This window comes from Meriones unguiculatus, chromosome 12 (genome assembly GCF_030254825.1).
Source record: "Meriones unguiculatus strain TT.TT164.6M chromosome 12, Bangor_MerUng_6.1, whole genome shotgun sequence".
In the NCBI taxonomy this organism is placed as follows: Eukaryota; Metazoa; Chordata; class Mammalia; order Rodentia; family Muridae; genus Meriones; species Meriones unguiculatus.
In genome coordinates, this window is record NC_083360.1 from 39,769,082 (window position 1) to 39,789,117 (window position 20,036).

Genomic DNA, 20,036 nt, shown 5'->3' on the forward strand with positions numbered 1-20,036 from the left:
GTGGACCGTTTTGTTTCTTTGTGTAAAGAGACAACAGCCATGTCTCCACATTCAGAACTTGCCATGTTAAGAAATATCATTCTGTGCTGGCGAGGTGCCTCAATGAGTAAAGGTGCTTGCCACCAAGCCTGAATTTGGTCCCCAGAACCCACATGGTGGAAGGAGAGAACTGACTCCCCCAAGTTGTCCTCTGACCTCCACACACATGCCCACACACATTCCCCTAAAGAAACTAATTAATAAATTAACATAATAAAGGACCATAAGCACATCAATAAAGTTCACAGGAGTTTAACATCACAAATGGGGTTGAGTTTGGGGATCTAATGAAAGGAATCCATTTGCTTTGTGAATCTATTGTGCATTGACAGATTCCCTTTATTACCTAGTTTTCATTCTGGCCATTAACCCTGGAAGACCCAACACATTGAATAAAAGGACAGATCTTTCTCCAGTAACTTAGTGAGACATGTGCGTTCTTAAGTGAGGTGGTGGGCAAGCTTACTGCTTTATGCAAAGGTAACAAAAAGGTTTAGAGTCATGGTCAAAGAATGTTTCAGAGAATGCACTCAACTCCACAAATATAAGACAAACTTAAAGAGATGCTTGTTACTAGGAGAGAGCTGTAATCTCATGGGGGAGGGCACACCCTGTTTAGCACAGATGCTAAGGAAAAGGAATATATTAAGTACAGCTAGGGTCAGCCTTCAGGAGCCCTGTAATTTGATGGTTCATGTCCCTGGTTCAGAAGCAGTAAAGTCACTACAGGTTTGAGCATTTAACTAAGGATGCAGGGCAGTACTCTTATCCCTTCGCCAGGCTATGGAAACCCAGATAGTGACTACTTTCCTTGCCAAGTTTTAGCAGGCTGAAGGGAAGAGTAAGTCTTTGCTGTTACAAGCCAATGAGACTGGGGGATGCCTGCTAATTTACAATATTCTAATACACCACAATCAAAAGAAAATCAGGCCTTTTATTTGCCTATCATATTGGTTATGATATGTTACAGATTTTGCCCTGAAACAGGGGAAAAAAAAATGCAAGTGAAAGGCCAAATCCCATACATGTACATTTTGGATACGACAAACAAATTTTGGGGAGGGGGGAAAAAACCTCTCCAATTGTCTAAGGTTTGAACAACTGATATACCGAGATAAGAGATTAATTAATATCTACACACAAAAATTAAAATTAACCCAAAGTTTCCACTTGGTCTCAATAATAGGTTATAAAAAAAAGGATATTTTAATATCATTAGGTAAGGTGGCCATTATCTCAAACAGAAGGATTACAAATGGGTGTACTCTCCCTATGAACACAACTGGCTTGAGGTCAAACTTGTCCCACTGGCCTTATCTGTCTCATTTTTGCCACGGACAGGGCATGTCACAGAGAATATGTGTTAAGGGGAGGCTGAGGACACTGAGCACCCAAATCTCTGGGATTCCTCGTATGCTGCTCTCCCCGGCATGCCAGGCTGTGTGAAGCAAGGCTTCTCTGACCTCATTACACCCAGTGCAGTCTTTGTTCTGCACAACCTTCTCACTGTGGAGACGACTTTGATCCCTGCATTTAGCTGCTTCAGAGCGCTGCAGTGAATTTCTTCTTTGTTTCCAGCATGCTGGTCCTACTGTCAAAGTGCTTTTTGCAGAGGAGGCTCCTTGTGCCTCTTGGTGGTCTGCTGTCTTGCAGAACATGAACCTAATTGCCTTTTCAGGGTGGGGTAATTTAAAACCAAAGCAACCACAATGACAGGCTCTTGTGCTGACACAGCAAGACATTTTGTGGGGGGAATTTTTACATCAGTCTAAGAAACTTTCAGAAAAGGAGGGAGAATATAGGAGAAGTAGGTAACCGTTACAATTTTCTAGCACTTTGGCATAGTCCAAGAAATGACTCAATGATGTAATAGGAAAAGATGAAGAACAAAATCTGACCCTATGTCCTGCACTGCCCACTAAATAAATCTATAATGCTGAGCACAGCAATGCCTTTAGGCTTTTTTACTTTCTTTTTCTTTCCTTTTTTTTTTTTTTAAATGAAAGCATACCTATGCAAGCACTTAAAAGATCTAAGATGGCCCTTGGTTAGTTTTCAACACCAAAGTTTTCCTTCCAAAGTGTCCTAGGATCACAATGTGATCTAGATTACAGTTTCAACACTGCTGGCACCAACTCCACACCCACTAATCGGAAATGGTAATGAGACAGGGTTAGGGATGGTGGAGGTAACTGTTCATGATGATTTAAGATTCCAGGATCTCTATGTTGACAGGTGTAACAAAGCAATGAAATCTCCACACTGAATTCATTTTTTCCCCCAGATTAAACAACAACAAAACAAATAAATGAAAAACCCCAGTCCATTTCTAGCAGGTGACAGTGTCTCAGAGGATGAAGCTCATGGACCTTTTCTTGCATTACACACCAAGACCTTCACACTACTCATGAGATATCAACTTGATATTTTGTTATCTGTGCTGCAATCTTCAGTTTAAACTGTCTATTCCCAGGCACCAGGAGAGAGTTTGCCATTACCATGACACACAGAGACCACAAGTAAACAAGGTATCAAGAAAGGAGAGAGTACATGGGAGTAATCCCAGCAGAGGCAAGAGGATCAGTAAAGTCCTGCTTGAGTTTCAGAGAAAGCTTAGGCCCAGCCTGGGCAATCTACTGAGACTGTCTCAAACTGAAGCGTAAAAAGAGGCCTGGTGATAGAGCTCTGTGGTAGGGTGCTTGCTGAGTAATATGAGAGGCCCTGGTATTAATCCCTAATTCTGCAAAAGACAGATAGATGTAAGGAATGGACAGATAGACAAACCCCCACACAGAACCAGAGACACAAGTTTATCAGGGAAGGTTCTAGATTTCCTCTGGCTTTGAACTATATACCACCCTGCCCTGCCTGATCTTGTCTTTTGACTCTAAGAGACTTCTACCAGGAGAAGGAACAGGTTGAGTCCTGCAAGAAAAAAGGGCCCTTCAAGATGTATCCTGAAACCTTCAGAGTCTGTGGATCACTGGATCAAATGATACCTGCAAAGTAGCCAGGACACTAGAACTCAATGCAGAATCAGATCTATTCTAAGTACCGGGGAGGCTGAGGCAGGAAGATTGAGTTTGAGGCCAGCTGTGGGCCACATACAAACCCTGTATCAAAACAACAAACCAAACCAAAATAAAACAAAACAGGAAGTGGACATGCAACTGCCCAGGGCTCTCAGGGAGGGCGGCAAAGCACAGTACTTAGGAAGTGAGCTCAGGAGCCAGAGTGCCGCTCTCAACCTGGCTCAGCCACACCCCAGCAGCCATACCTCCAGCCTCAGTGTTGTTACCTGTGAATGAGACAATCATGACACAAAGCTGCTGTGAGGAGCACATGAGGTTGGGTGCAGAGGCACGAATGTTCAGAACAGGCTAATGGTGTCATGTTAGCATTACTATGGTGTAAGATCTCATGATTTGAACAGAATGATAAAGCCAATCAGTGCTGTCACCGTCAGTTCTGCCCACTTCCTCTCCTAAGATTAGCTATGTGACAGTTTTGACTCTCGGTACATTGGTTAAGAACTGAAGTCTACTTATTATAGTTATTATGTATCACCAGCTTAATAAAATACAATATTTTCTAGTATATAATACCATTTTTTTTCTATTTCTTTTGTTGCCTTTAAATACATACATATACACATTTTCAGATAAAACAAAAAACAGACCTATACAGAAATGTAAAGTTTTGTCTCTAGCATCTATTCCCACTTGCTTAGTGGGGTCACCTGTCTGTCACTAAGTTTTCTTTTTTCCTGTACCACAAAGTCAAATACATATTTTGGGTTTTACTTCTTTCTTCTACAAAAACACAAAGGATCCTAATACTATAGTTTTTCTAGAACACTGATCTATTATTTATTCACCTTTTATTTATTTATTAGAAAGGGTCTGTATGAAGTCTCCGCTGGCCTTAAACTCAACAATCTTTTCACCTCTACCTCGAGTTGCCTGGATTCTAGGCATGTGTACTATACCTAGAAATCTCATCATTTTAACACATAGAAAGTATTTCTTTCATGGCTGGCTTATGTCTTGTCACGCTGATGACAGACTTTGAACTGGCTTAGAACTGAAAGTTGTCTACTGTGAGGGAAATTCCTTACCCCTCGATGCTCAGAGGATATTTGGAATTGTCTAGAGGCACTTTTGGCTATCTCCACTAATTGGGGGCATCTTGTGGGCAGAGAGACAGGGCACAGAGCTCCCCCTTTTAGCCAATAAAGAATCAGTTTTCATCACTACTTGAAAGTGTTCAAGTTAGAAAACCTGGCTCTACCCTTTTTAATGCTGAGATCTTACAGAGAAGAGTACAACTACAGTTGATAAACCGATTCTGGTAGAAACACCATAGCATTTTTGTGCCAGGATGGACCCACATCCAGTCACTTGTTCTGCGTGAGACGCAGCCACTGCAGCCTCCAGTCACATACCTTGAGGAGTCTGAAGGCTGTCATCCAGCAAGTACGGATCTGCTCGTCTTCAGCACAGAGCAGACGCAGTTCCTTCATCTCGATTTTCGCTTTGTTTGGCTAGAGGAAAAATGAAAACCCGACCAGTGCAACAAGGAGTAAGTATATACCCCGTGCTAGAGACGGCTGCCCTCAAGCCAGAGGCAGTCTGTTGGATGTTGCCTGAGCAGAGACCAGATCAAGAGCATATGTGTCCCTTATCCAGGTTAGCCACCACCTGTTTGGGAGTCCAGGTTGAGACCAGCAACACCACTGCAAGTGGGCTGAGGTGGAGCTAGAGGCCCAAGGTAGGGGTATGCTGCTGTCCCCGAAGTCACGGAGGACAGACAAGACCATGTGGCCAAGTGATGAGACTGTTCCAGGAATACCCTGAGCTGAACTTGCATGCAATTGAAAAGCGGTCCTTAGAGAGAAGCCGGCCCACTAGGGCAAGCGCGCTGCCACACTACTACTGGTGCTGCCCTGGCACTACTACCAACTGCCACAACCTCACCAAGAGGAAAGGAACACGGCCTTGGCTGTGCTGTACATGTGCATATATATATAAGCATGCATTTGCACCTATGTACATGAGTACATGTTCACATCTGTCTGTTCTGACTACAGGCACACACACATATATACATCCATGAGCCAGTGTTCTGTCTCTGTCTGTCTGTCTGTCTCTCTCTCTCTCACACACACAGAAGATAGACAGTGCTGTGGTCAAGCCTCATGACCAGAAGCCCACACAGACAGTGCAATACCTTCAGTAGCTGCAGATAATCAGGTGTCAGGTCAAGAGTCTGCCTCTCCTTACTATGTCCTCATAAAAGCTGTGACCAGTGCAGGAGGCCAGTAGCTACCTGGCCTTATGTCACTGAGTCCACTGAGAGATCCACAGAGCATGTGTCTACTTTCTGGACTATTTAAAAAACATCAGATCTTAAGAACACACTAAGGCTAGTGGGGGAAAAAAAAAACGGTTTCTGTTTAAAGCAAAAGGACCCACAATCAAATACTGGGCAGGAGAAAGATCCTCTGCATAGTTCCTAGCCCCGGCCTACAGGCAGCATCCTATGACTACCTTGATGCACATCCCATGTTCGTTGGGTGCATTGTACTGCTTCTTTCCAGCAATCAGATAGAAGATGCTGCTTTCCTCCAGGTCAGCCAGCAGCTGCAGGTGTCTGGGTTCCTAAAAAATAGCAGTCAAGCAAATGTGAGGTCACATTTGCTGGAAAAGTCTATAGTGCTGAAAGTTCACTATTGAGGTCTATAGTCACTGCATCTCTTGTATTTTCCCACTGATTATATATACAAAACTGAAATGACAGCATGGAATCCTTATAGTAACATGAGCTAAAAATGGCAGCTGTGTGTTATAATAGACTCACTTTATTTTATATGACTATGCAATTCCTAAAATTTGCTTAAGCAGAGGGAAAACCACATTTTATGAATGGAGGACAGCAATCCAGCACCTATCCTACGGCCAGGTTGGATCCAAGTTCCAAATTATGAAAATGAAGTATGTCCCTGCATTGACTGAGTCAGCCAGGAGGGTCTGCACTCAACCCACGTTAGGGATCCAGCACTGGGCATCCTATAGGAAGAAGAGCGATGTAATGAAGGAGCTGCTGTGTTTTGCCGTGCAGTTTCTGGTAGACAGTACACTGGTCCCTTTGCATATAACCATTATATAAACTGCCAATTAATAAGTTAACTCTAACATAAAAGAGGTTCAGGGGCATTTTAAAATTAAGCCCAAGTCCACAGAAAACATACCTAGTGCTGGGAGAAGTGGAGTGTTTCTTATAGGACTCACCTTTGAAGTCCCCTTGGTGGAATAGTAAAGGCCAGATCTGCGCAAGCACACATACAGCTTCTTCCAGGACTTGCGTCCTAGCTCCTTCACCTGCAAGAACCCTTGAATCTCAGGGCAGCTGCTCGCGTTCAGAAAATTCTGTGAAGGAAAAACAAAATGTTAAATTAAACAATATGCACATAATAAAAGCAGTTATATTATTACACAGAGCTGACATTTCCTAAATTATTAACATACTTTGGGGAGAGTATTCAGACACACTTTTCTTCCTTCAAACTTCTTAAAATCCCAGCAAAATTTGTACTGTGTAGAACACAGCATATTAGTGTTGAAATGGAGAGAAGCAAATATTTCCATTATTTACATTATGTGTGGACATAATGTAAGTTTCCTTAGAAAAAGGAACTTTTCAGGGATCTGTTGCTTATTTTAAACCTCCAGGAAGTCTATTTCCACAAGAGCTTAGTTTTGCTTATTACCTGCAGAAGCTGGGCCTGGCTGCCATTGGACTGCTGACACCAAGTGACCATCTGGTCCGGGAAGAAGTTCTGAGAGACAGGGAAAAACAAGTGTGTTACAGATGGCATGTCTATATTAAATACAGACAAATTTATTTCATATATTATAGAGAATGACATTAAAAATTCTCCACGTATGATCATGATCGTCTGTAGTTTAAAAAAGTCTTTCTCTCTCTTTTTTTTTAAATCAAAACTTGTATCAGTCCAGTACCAAAAGAAAACCAAAACCAACCAACCAAATAAATAACAAGGTGACTGCAGTTGTTCAAAAAAGCCTACTCAGCTGGAATACCCAGAAATATAAAATTTCTTTCTTTTCAAGTGAAATGATCAAACCAGAAGTGGATACTGGTGATTCACGACAAGACCAAAGGCTTAGAAGTCATAAAACCCACTTCCCTACTATGTCACATGACAAGTACCTCCCCAAAAGCAGGCATGAAACAAATAAACAAACAAAAAAACACAACCAAGGAGTTGATGTCAGCATACCAATCAGTGATTGCTATTCATTCCAACATATAATCCACAGACTACCTGCTACTTGCTGAGTATTTGATCAATTTGTTTCAGTGTGACTATCCCTACCCTCTGAAGAAGGAGACAGTCTCCACGACATGAAGCTAGGATTGGGTTGTGTGTGAAGCCTGCTTCATTAGATAGCGACCCAGCTCCTTAAGCCCTTGTGCCTATAAATCTCAGCTAGCCATCTGATAATCAGGTTCTGCTCTACCCAAGTACATTTTCTAAGATTTCAGGAGTCCAACTCTGACCCCAGAAAGAGACTTACCACCGGATTCTTAAAGAACTCGTACTTCGCATAGTTCTTTCTGAACAAGAATTTACTTTCACTTGGCATGGTGCTCTCCACCTGGACCACAATCTCATGGTCCTCCAGGCACCTCTCTGTGGGGAGAAGTATCACATGTAAGATGGGACAGGGAAACTTTACAAGGTTGAGACCTGCTCTTTACAAACTGAGAATTTGCTGACCGATATGTAAAAGAGGTCTTAAAATTCAATAAAATGCAAAATTCAGGCTAGTACTGACATGTATGTATTTCTTTTACTCCTGGAATTGATACAACCTTACTGAGAGATTCACAAATGATTTTGTCCGTATACTACAAAATTTTAACTCTTGCAGTAAATAAACTGTTACAACTGGGTAAACACTCAAAGGCAAAGACCCCCGGCAAGGGGGACCTGCAAGAGGCAGGGCATAAAAAAGCAGAGGGCACACAAATTAAGACCAGGACAGCTGTGGACAAGACACCGTAAGCACGGGATGTACAAAACCCTCACTGTTCACACTTAGCTAGTCAGCACTGGCCATACCATGGATGTACCGTTTGGATTATGTGTAAAGGCAAAGAAAAGAACATTCTTCACACAGATTATTCACTGTGCGTGATGTATGTGCACCACTCAGAACACCTCCTGTAAGGTTCCAGAAAGGCTGCATAGTCCTGTCTCTGAACCTCTGCTTCTACTCGGCTTCAAGAACTCAGCCTGCTCCCCGCTGATACGAATAAACAGCTCAGAGGAGCTGGGCCATTCTGCTTTGGAATGGAGATCAGAGCTCCTCCCACAGAACTCCTGAAAGGCCATAATAGAGGTGGTAGTGACACAGAACTAACCACCTCAGACAACGGCATAAACTGTATCAATAAGTCCACCCCAGGCTAAGTGTGTGACCAGACGCCAGCCAGGCATAGGCAGATTAAGGGAACACAGGAGTTCTATCCTAAATCCCTCCCACCTCTCATGCTGCCAGAGCTTAGTCTCCAGAGAAGTCGCACCTGGGAAGAAAGGGAGACGCTTAGGAAAAGCTACTTTAAAGGGTCTCAGAATTGGGAGAAAGAATTTTTGTTCACAGAAAAGAAGTGCGGCTACTGGCACTGCTCTACGAGGACCACCTCAGTTTACCAAGAGCAGATTCTGGGCTGACGCATTCTTGGCCTTCATTTTAATATTCCAAGAGGGGGACATCTTGGGAGAAACATATTTAAAACCAGATTTGTCCCCATGGCAGCCACAAATCTCACAGAAAATGAAAAGCCACGCTTGATGCAAACCTAGAATAGTTTCCATTTACTTCTATCTGGGAGAATTCTCCCTGGAACACATGAACCCTTATGTTTACACAAGGGTTATATTTACTCAAGACATATGTGAACAACCACATACAACTTAAGCATTGACTAAAACTGTGATGCATGGTTTAAGAAGACAGCCAGGCTTAAGTTCATTCATTTTAAACGGATCCAAAAACAGATCAGCGCATTCCATTAGGAGTTTTACTCAGAGAAAATATTCTAAACAAGCTTAAAACAAAACTCAACAACCCAATAACCTGTAGGTGGTTGTTTTACAAAATAAAACATTTTAAAACACAGAGTAAAACAGGGAGGTAACAGCCGCCCAAGTAAGGATGTAGTGGCTAGCTCTAAATCAAAAAGTGCTGTGCTTTCCAAAGAACTCTGAGGAGGCACAAAGGGCTCCGTGGGGAGCTTCCCAGCTAAGACCGCTGCTAGGGTCTATACAGCTCTGATCCTTAACAGCAGCTGCCTGGAAGAGCTCCTGGCGAAGCTGCACATACTGCACGTACACAGAGGGGAGGGCCTGATGCCTGGGGAAGGAGGCAGGGGGAACTGGGCCCCACTGTGGTTTCAGGTAACCAGCGACTGCCAAGCTGGCCCCTGCAGCCCTCAAGGATCATGCTTTTCCCGCTGCTAGTCTGTTGACCCCAGAGGGGCCTCACTGTGGCTCTTCATGCAAACCAGCTGCAGTGTCAACTCTCGTTTCCTTCCTCAGTAAGCGGGAAAAGTGGAGAAGCCCTGCTGAGCCCTTGCTCACAGCTTCAGAGCTGACGGCCTCAGGCTGCTGTGGAATGACTCTAAGGCATAGCCCTAGCCTACAAAATGTTACTTGCTGGCTTTGCCTGTGAACTTCCTGCTGTTTCAGGGGTCCTGAGTAAAACTGGACCATTGCTGCTCTTTGGGATATTCTTAAACTACTTTGTGCTCGTGTGGAAGAAGTGGAGATTCTTCAAAGGCCGTCTGTTATTTGTCAAATTTCTGAAACTATGCTCAGCATCTATATCATTATCTCACTCTGTGAAAGAAAGGCTTGAACACTAGACAACTCAAGAGGGAAATTATACTTTTTAAAGTACACAGCTAGTTAGTGCCTCAGGAGAAGCTTGTCCAGCCCAGGGTGGTAGGGAGATATCCAGTCGGACAGAGCACAGACCAAGGCTCAGAGCAGCCTTTCACTTGGCTCAGCCACGATCTCCAGCCCCTCCCACCTGGTAGAAAGCCTCAGGCCTCCTGGTTGACTGCTGCGAATCATGGCACTGGCAAGGAAATCTGTCTAAGTCAGCTTGACGCCAAACAGCCAGCAGCCTTCTTTCTATCCGTGTATTTTTAATGGGGAAAAGGTATCACTCGGCGTTTTCAAATTAATGGTCAGGGAGCTACAAAACATCAACCCACAGCAGGCTCCACCTGAGCATTGAGGATCAAAAGGGGCTCAGAGCACAGAGACCCCTGCCTGGAATAAACACAAGGCTGTAAACGGCCCTCAGAGTCACTGTTCTTCCTTGGAGTGCTGCCTAGTTCACACAAGCCACAGTACTCTTCAGTTACTGAGCTGTGCGGGACATGTGGGACCGTCTCCTTCCTACCCTCACTGCCCCAGTTCCCCAGACCTGCACCCTTCCTGCTTGATGCTTGCAGCCTGTCAGGGGCTGTGAATGTCCTGGTACCAAGTGATCCCACAGTGCACTCCCACTTCCAAGTGTGAGGGAGGATAGCACCAAAATGCTGTTTTTTGTACATTTAAATTTTCCAAATGTCTTTAAAAAGTCACTTGTTTACTTGCCATGTGCGTGGGACGACTATGTTCTATCACCGTGAGAAACTGCTCTGGAAGGGGAGATTCTAGCAATCTGCAGCTCACATGCTTAGACGGGATTTCCCCGTCTATGCTGTGCTAGCACACTAGCTGGACTTATCACCTACTATTCCCACACAGGAGGCTGAAGAATCCCCAATATGTAGGGCTTGTGGGAAGTGCTCATCAGGAAGACAGCAAATAAAAGAACAGAAGGACTGGAGAATCAGCCCCAGAAACTGCAAGACTTTGTGAAAGAAGCCATCTCTGACACAGGTGCCCTCGAGAGAGGACACTGGGGACTGAAAAGGGCGACCAGCTCCTAGCTCACAGGCATTCACCTCTTCTTACTCATGGGTACAAGGCAGACAGGGCAGGAACACCACTATTACTGCTCCATCAGTCTGCTAGATGACCAGTAACCATATACACATACATTATATATATTACATATATACTGTATACACTGTGCAGTATAAGCATATACATTACATAATTACAGACTCGTCTAGCAAAAAGGGAGGCAGCTCATACAGGCTATCTTTGCGGCTGTTTCCACTTTAACACTGTGATACTGTTAAGTTTCCAGTAGATCAGTGGCTAAGATCAGCACAGTAATTGTTTTGAAGACCTTAATATGAGGTCACATATAAACTAAAACTATCAGAATGATATCCTTATGCTCCCAGCTGTCATAGTTTTGGGTTATAATCTGTTTTAGGATTTGCCTGAAAGACTTACAAACACTGTTTCCCTGTGTGTTCTGTTCCCTAATAAAAAGACTCAATATAGGATTGCCTAAGAAAATCATTTCCATGGAGACGGTGATTCCCAGGAATGTGGGGCAGGGTGGTTCCACATTAAGCATAGGTGAGGCCCCACTTTTCAGGCCAGGACCCAGAAGCCCACCCCAGAGCAACATCCATTACCAAGAGCCTCCCACAAGCCTGTGGTTCAGCCATCCACAGCAGGGCAGGCTAGGATGTAAGCGGGGCTTTCTGGGAGGAACCGCAGAGACCCACGGCTTTCCACCAGTAGGATGGCTGACAAGAGACTGCTGTGGGGCTGTGGCAGGAACAGGATTTCCTTTGCAGGGCTAATTAGCTACGCGCTTGTTTTGTTTTTAATTAAGTGATAAGTTTGAATCAACACACACACACACACACACACACACACACACACACACTCCTCACATGGACAGAAGTGAGAGAACTGAAAGGCAGAAAAGAAATGGAGCTTGTGTTGGGGTTGCTCTCCAAAATATAGTCCTGTTGGAAAATGTGTTTCACTTGTCCCCTACAAGAAAGAAACTGGTTTGGAAAAAGACACCTGAGAAAAAACATTTGAGGACACATCCAGTTCTAGATTCTGGCCCTGCGAGGCTCACTAATCCAAATTTTAACCTGAAGGTTCCTGTTTCTTTTAAAATGATTTAATTTACTTAATTAAATTAAGTAAATTTACTTAATTAATTTGTCTGTATTCATGATTTTAAGATGAAGAACTATTTGTTTTAAAGCATGCTAAACACATTCCTGATTAAGAGAAAAGAACAAAGAAAGGGCCACAGAAATACAACCCTATGAAGGCTCTATATGCATGATGCCCCCCCCCTTTAACTTCCTCAAAATAAGGCACTCCTTGTGTGGTTATTTCCAAAGCCTTAACGTCTGACTTATTTACTATTTGGTGGCCAGAAACCAAGGGATCTGGTAAGAAACCCCTGAACTGACGTTTCCAGACCATCTCCTGCGTATTAAGAACTGCATGTGGATCTGCCTCCATTTTCTCAGTACTGTGCACTAGAAAAAGGACCCGCCACAGTGCAGTTTAAACAAAAGGGAAACACTTGAATTTGAGTTAGCAGAGACTGCTGATGGCCGCAGTAGACCACTGTAAGGTCCACTCAGAGTTTGACAGGAGTTATTCATCTCCATGGGAACAGTGTGACCCTCTATTTCACCCATTAAGGAGCCCATAAAGGAATAAGGCAGAAGGTAGGTATTGAGAATGGAAAAGGCTCCGATCTTCATTATCAATATGACTGGACTTAGGATCACAATGGAAACATGCCTTAAGGAATAATATGAGAAGGGGTGTCCAAAGGGGTTTAAGCTAGGAGATCCATGGTCTGAATGTGGGCAGTGCCATTCTATGGAGTAGGGTCCAGACCTCAAAGGAGGAAGCAAGGCGAGCTAGCACCCATCCCTTTCTTCTTCTTCACTGAGGTGAAATGTTAATTCTGCTGCTACAACTTACACTATCATAGACTCAATCCACAAACAGTAAGCTCCCTGCACCACCTCAAAACTGCCTTCCTTAAGTTTTTACTGTCATTGTAATGGGAAAAGTAACTAAAACAACAACCCATAAGGGTTCTAGTTGCTTGCTCCAGAGCATTACAGGTATCTAAAAGTCCAAAGAAAGGTAGGAAATTGCAACTCAAACTCACATCACATTACCTATGCTTGAAATTGTATGCTATCTGCTGGGAGAGTGCCAATTAATTCAATGAATATTCTAAGCCAGGGGTTGCAATCCACTTCACTAATCTTTCAAAAGGGTTATAAGAAGAACTTAAAACTGTGAAACTTGATATCTCTTTTGAAACATAGAAGACATGGGAAAATTATTGCTTAATTGAGTGAAAATTCTGTTTTTAAATACCTGCATATGATTTTACAGGCTTCAGACTTCATGCAAATAAGACTTTAAATGAAAGTCTGAAAAGCTTTTTTACCTGAGATGAACCAACTGAGGAAAAAAAAAGTGCACCGTAGCAAGTTCTGAAAATATGGCATCGCTTCAAATATTCTATGGAATAAAATATGCTCTTGTTCTGTAGGCGAGACGCAGACACACACATGCCTGTGGCTACATGCACACACAGTGTAGGCGTCACCTCAGGAAGATGATGTGTAGGTATACTCCTGAGAGACTCCTTTTAATTTTATCTCGACTCCCTGTCCCTACCACACAGGAACCATGGCTCTCTTCTTCCTATCATCAGGGGGAGCTAAGCTGAGATGAGCAGCTGTCAAGCGCTCCAACACAAGGTGGGCAGCAAGCCCCCCCCAGGGCTCTGGATGTCTCAGAGAAGAATCAAGGGATAGAGACCCTATCACCCAGGCTAAGCCTTTGGGAAGTTACTGTTTTGAGAACCCAAGGGGAGAGAGAGAGAGAGAGAGAGAGGACTTGGAAGGAAGAGAAGTGAAATTTTGGAGGAAGCAAGAGACCAGAAGGAGTGGAGAGCAACAATGTGGCAGGAAATTGTGACATTTATATTTGGCTGTGGCATACCCATTTGATCACACACTGAAGTCCCCAGGTGCTGTTCCCAAGCCAGGAAACCAGTCCCCTACCTAATCCCAGTTGTGGGTGGTGCTCCACCAGAGTCCAGCTGTTGTCATCCACACAGTGACTTTTGTAAACCAGCAACTGGCACAGGTCCCTGGCAGTCATGTCGGTTAGAATCTCCACCACTTTGCTTGTCCCATCTTCACTAAAGACTTTGACATCCTGCAACATACAAATAGAACAAGTACAGATGAAACAACTCTGCATTTACATGAAAGAAAGACAGACAAAATAAAACAAAAGTAAGAACATGAGTGTCTCAACATATGGACAATTGGTTTTTCTGGCTCCACAGATGTGGGTCAAGGGCTATGGACTCCCTTTCCTCTTTGAAGGAACCAGGGAGCCTCATAGGCACAGATAGCACACAGCTAGGCCACTGGCTTGGCTTAGGGAATAACAGAACTCACTAAAACACTACTGGTGTTTCTAGGTTGGACAGTTCACACTTGAACAAACTCAGCAAATGTCTGAGTTGATCCTCCTTCTCCCCTAAATTGTGATGACTCTTTCCTTTCCATTTTTAGTGCCCACGGGGCCTGCATCTCCTGTGACCTCTACACCTTTCACCATTCCCAAGGCTTAGGAGGAAGCTGAGATAAATGAATTAGGGATATGCTAACATTTAGACTTATGAAAAGGAGCACATGAAATTGTGTGGCCCTTCTTCTACAATACTGGACATAAGCTACAGTTTTTTCAGGTCCTATTCAAATCCATGAAAACCAAATAGCTCCTAAGGAAAAGGCACAGCAAAAATCTGGGAGATTAAAAAAATGCTACCTTCTCCAGTTGATAGGGACGCAATCTTTAGGGAACAGTGATTTGTATTTAAACAAACAAAACCAAGTACACAATAAAATCTCACAACAGCAATACTTTACCAAATATCTTACCTCAACAGTATGGATAAAGCAGTCAGAGGGATAGGGTGGCATTTTAAATTGTGATCGGCTACTGCCTGGTAGATTGTTTCTGGTGTTTCCCAATCTGCCCTAGGAGGCTGGGCTCCCACCATCCAGCAAGGGTTATAGTCTTGGACAGCTCTGCCCTCATCAAGGCTGCCTTTGCCTGCTTGGCTGCCCACCATCTTACTTGTTTCTAAGGTAGGAGTTAAGCCACTCCAGCTGCCTAATCACGCCCTTTCCTTGGACTGATGTAACTGCCCCATGAGCTCTTCTACTTCTCTGCAGGAAGACCCGGGGGTGAGGCTGATGACAATATCAATCATACATAACATGACTGTCTACAACCCCCCCCCCCCCCCCGGCAATGAAACCCTATCAGGCCACTCAGGCTGGAGAGCGTGTGTGTTTTCTTGATTCAGACCAACCTTTCACTAATCTTTGTCCCCAACTACTGCCATCAGTGGCAACTTCAGTGCTGAGTCTGCCATTAGCCTCAACCGACTGTTAGCTCGTCCTGATAAACTCCTTCCAGTGACCCAGTTCTCTGGCTCCTTTGCCAGTTCATGTGCTTGGGAGGAACATGGAGGGGAGTCAGTACCAGCACTGGGGAGGGTGCTGTGGCCCGGGGTTAGAAGCTGTATCTACATTATCTTGTAGAGAAGGCCCCTACTACCAAAGGACAAGGCAGCCCTTTGAACTTCAGGTGTGGGTGCAGATGCTTCAGAGGTACCAGGGAGGGTCCTTCTGTATGCCAGACAAGCTATGGGAACCCAAAGGGCCTCTCTACCTCTGCCACTCCCTGACTTAGAAAAATCTCAGGATTTGCTATCAAACCCACTTTCACGTTTAAAGAAAAACACCCCTCCCTCTTCTGGAATTTATGTCTCAGTGAAAGTGTGCCTTTACCGGCAAAGCAGATGCCTACACACAGCTCACATGACTGACTCAGTCTAGGAACTAACACTTAATTCAAATCAAGAAAATATGTCTGTGGTCTCTAGGCAGGAACATTCTTTCTAAAATGCTTTAACATAAAAGAAACAGAAATTTGGAAGGTACAAATGCATTTGATATTCTGGTTTTCAGTGTGCAGGGGCCTCCTCAGTCAGTGAAGCTTTCCACTCCCTAGATCGGTCTCCTAATGGTCTTCCTTTCCTAAGCTTCGAAACATTTATGTGGTTACAGCAAACACTGTCTCCTCCAGGAAAGTTATGTGGCGGTGAAGTATGTGTTTCATGTCTCCCCAAGTCCACTCGCCACTCTTCCTGCCCAGATCAGCCATGGTTCCACGTTTCAAAGTCTGTTTTCAGCCCACTGCATTTTTCTTTAAACTCTCTCTTTTTCCCTCAGATGCTTCACAGCCACCCCCTTCCCCCAATCTATATATAGTCTGGGCAGTACAAGCTAACACGTACTCTGTCACAGGTTTATCTCCACTTCTTTGAGATTCCCACAAAAAGCCAGGCTGGCAGGGCAGGGCAGTACGTGATGGGCAAAAGGCTGAGCCCTGTCTCCCTCCCCCTGAACCCCAAAGTCTGTGACAGAGAACAGACAGAAAAGTACACACCTCCCGTTATAGACTCTAACTGACACACCATTCTTTGGCTATTTCCCCAAACTCCACAGGGCCTGCTGCCCGCAAGCCAAACAACCTCCAAGACAGAACTCTGGAAAAACCATTACACATACCAGCAGTGTTGATCTGGGTAAATGTTGGAAGCTACAGAAGGGACGTTTTGTAGCAAATATATAAGGCACAAAGCTAAGGCTGTGTGCAGCTCCAACGTCCTTCCACGGAATCTTTTAAAGGAGGGTTCTAGATGAAGCGTTTTGTGCCACACTGTCATCTGCCCCTTTAGCAGACCTCTGAGCTGTGGTGGGGCTCATTAAGGAATCAAGTAAGGGTTGTATATTTCATAGGTCTGTGCAAGAACCTGGGCCAAGAGCTTCTGGGAGCAGCCTGGGCCTCTTAGGCACACTGAATGCCCTCATTGCTTACCCAAGGTGGACACAGAAGGTTCTCTCAAGCAGATCCGTTCTGGGGCCCCAGCAACTCACATTTCAGCAGGGTAAGAGCCATAATACTGGCAGCTATTTTCGAAGGGAGAATTATCCAGGGCACATATGAATCTGCAGTACTGGAGGGAGGTGGGGAAGCTGGAGACCCATAGTTCCATCCCAACAGCCACGTAGCTCCTAAGTCTAACTTTCCTCATCTGAACCCTGAAACACTGTTTTGCCAACAAGTGACACAAAGCCCGATGCTCCATGCATACAACTGTGGCACCAGCAAGACATTCTGGCATGGTAGTTAGGGCTGGTTCTAAGCAGCAACTATGGAATCAGAGGGAGCCACAACTCCCTTCATGATTTACCCGACATTTCTGAGCCTCAGATTTTCCATCTGTGAAGTGGAAATTCATGAGTGACACTGGCCTTCCAGGGTTGGTATGACACTGGCTCTTAGGGTGCCTCTTTGAAAATCTCTAGTTGTCCACGGGCCTGGGATGGGTGGGTTGGGCCAGCCTAAAAGCCTAGAGACAACTTAGTAGAGGGATGGGGAGGGCTCTAAGTGCCTCTTCGCCAGCACTACAAATTCTTAGAAAGCAGACCTTAACTGGTTAAGATGCAATGGGAGAGTGTCACAAGCAGACTGACTAACTAGTTAATTGCTTTAAAAATAAAATAGTAACAGGAAAGAGAACAGGCACAATTACGTCAACAGAGCCCCTCTCTTGTAGAGGGGACGGGGGAGGGAGTGCTTTTTTGCTGGATTAGCCCACTGCATACTCTGCTGTAAGGGCCCTGATGAGGTAATAAAATGTTCCATTGTTCCCAGACTTTCTGTTGTCATTTCCTATACATTCACCATATAGAGGAAAGAACAAAAGCTTCTTTCTTTGCAGACTTAAAGGAAGGTGTTTAGAAACAAGTAGTGCTGAGGCACATCTGCTGGGGGGTGGGGTGGGGGAAGGAGGCAAGCTGCAATCTGGGATGCCTGGCTTTTTGTCTTCATGGTCCCCAGCAGGTGGACAGTTTGGGGGTCTTTTGGGCCTCCCTGCTCCCAGTCTTGGCACAGACTCTCACCACAGTTTCCTGTAATAGTCAGACCTCGCTGCTGCTGGCTGGGGTCTAAGGAATCTTGTTACTGAATTCAAAAGATCTTCTGACTTGGGCAGTAAAACTGTGCCAGAGGCTCACCTTATAAAAATAGAAAACAGGACACTCGAAGCTCTGTGCCTCCTTGGCCCCCCTCACCAGCTGTCTGCAGTGCAAACTGTCCCTATGTAGATGGTCTGGTCTCTGAAGTGTGCAGGCTGATGGCCCAGCACCACTGAGGTCTGCTCCTCCCAGACACTGCACAGTAACTGGCAGTGGTGGGTATCTGAAAGCAAAAGCTCTTGGACCCTGAGTTGTCTTTAATCATCACTTGTCTAAATAACTCCTTAGATCCAAAGATCTTGCAGGGTTGAGGATGGAGTTTTTGCCGCCCTGGAGGCCTCACTTCTGGAAAGGCTGGCTGCAATCAGAGGAAAGGCTTGCATGGGAGACTCAGGAAATCCTATGCTGAGTCTCAGCAGTGACTCCATTTTATTCTGAAACTACAGGGCCTGGAAGGGCAAAGGCAGAATAGCCACGCTGAAGCAGGTAGAGGGAAGTTTGCCTTAAGGCAGATGTCACCCCAGCCCCTTCAGAAGCATTTCTGGAGGCAGCAGGGCTTTCCCAGTGACAAAAAAAAAAAAAAAAAAAAAAGTCAGTCCTGGGGTGAGGGTTGAACCCAGGGCTTTCTGTTCTAGTTGGCCTTTTTCCCCCTTTGACTGACTAGCTGCCCTCAGCACTTTTAATCCCTCCTGCCACAGAGGCTCCAAGATTTCTGGGCTGAGATGTCCCAAATACCCAATAATAGAGGAATGGAGGAGTGTTTGATGCCTAGGAGTTTTAGGGTGAATAGGATGAGATAAATTAATTTCAGTAAAAAAAGAACATAATTCCATTGAGTTTTCTTAAGCTACATTCTAAGTTACGGTGCTGGTTTGCCTCTGAGGACTGACACTGAAGCGCAGGATTCAATGTCACAGACACTGCTCTTCAACCATTAAGAACACACAACCCTGCTCAACTGTTAGCTTCAAATTACTTTGAAAAGTCTACACATTTTCATAGAATCTTATCACCTTCACTTTTCAGTAAGATTTTTGAATATTTTAAGTCCTTGGAAACCCTTTACAAATGAGACAGTGCTAATATTACTAAAAATAGTTCTCAAAACTTAAACAGGGGTTTTGGAGTCCTAACTAAGACTTCTCTACAGTGAAAGGGTCTCACCGGCCAAGAATGCCCCTGCACTGGTTCAAATCAACAGACAGGCTTATCTGGATGAGCGGGTTTTGTTTTACTTATCTGTGTACATATATTTAACTCATCTGAGATGCGTAACGTCTGCTATTTTGACAAAACTGATTTTTATAAATCGGCACCATGTCATATCAAATAAAACTGAAAGATACTTAGGAAAACTCTGTTAGTGAATCAAAACAATGCCTTTTTACCCGCAGTGGGCTCCAGAGCTGCCTGGGACAAAGGACAGCACTATAAGTTACACAAGTTTTTCTCTAATTGTGTGCCTATAATAAAGTTTAGTTACAGACACGGCACAAAATTAACAGCTCATAATAACAAACAATAAACAGATCTTGTAAAATAAAATATTCTGAGGATGTGCTGTGGTAAACGTTACTCAAGTAAGGCACTGTTCTAAAACATTTCGTTTACTCTTACCTTTTCAGTTAAAGAAAGCATTTCACAGCTTTGCCATTTCCAAGTGGCTGGTATCAGCTATTTATTATTGGGCTTTAGAATTCTTATTAAGTAAAACAAGGGCTGCTTGAACTCAAGTATCGTGATCCCACAATACATAATCACATGCATGCACATATGAACATGCCTATATAATACCAATACACACATATCCAAATAATACATATGCATAAAGATGATGCGTAAAGACATGCATGTATGTTAGC

The 20,036-nt window shown here is 44.2% G+C and overlaps 1 protein-coding gene across 7 annotated transcripts in view; it reads right to left on the reverse strand.

Annotated features, from left to right (window-relative positions):
• Positions 1-20,036, reverse strand: part of Grb10 (growth factor receptor bound protein 10) — a 121,674-nt gene that overhangs the window by 10,865 nt on the left and 90,773 nt on the right. For all 7 annotated transcript variants that reach the window (XM_021647179.2, XM_060365687.1, XM_021647175.2 and 4 more), the window contains exons 6-11: positions 14,110-14,266; positions 7,641-7,756; positions 6,809-6,877; positions 6,330-6,467; positions 5,589-5,699; positions 4,484-4,582 (exon numbers count right to left, since the gene is read on the reverse strand). In XM_021647179.2, coding sequence (XP_021502854.1) covers positions 4,484-4,582; positions 5,589-5,699; positions 6,330-6,467; positions 6,809-6,877; positions 7,641-7,756; positions 14,110-14,266 — 690 coding nt within the window. The remainder of the gene's footprint in view (positions 1-4,483; positions 4,583-5,588; positions 5,700-6,329; positions 6,468-6,808; positions 6,878-7,640; positions 7,757-14,109; positions 14,267-20,036) is intronic.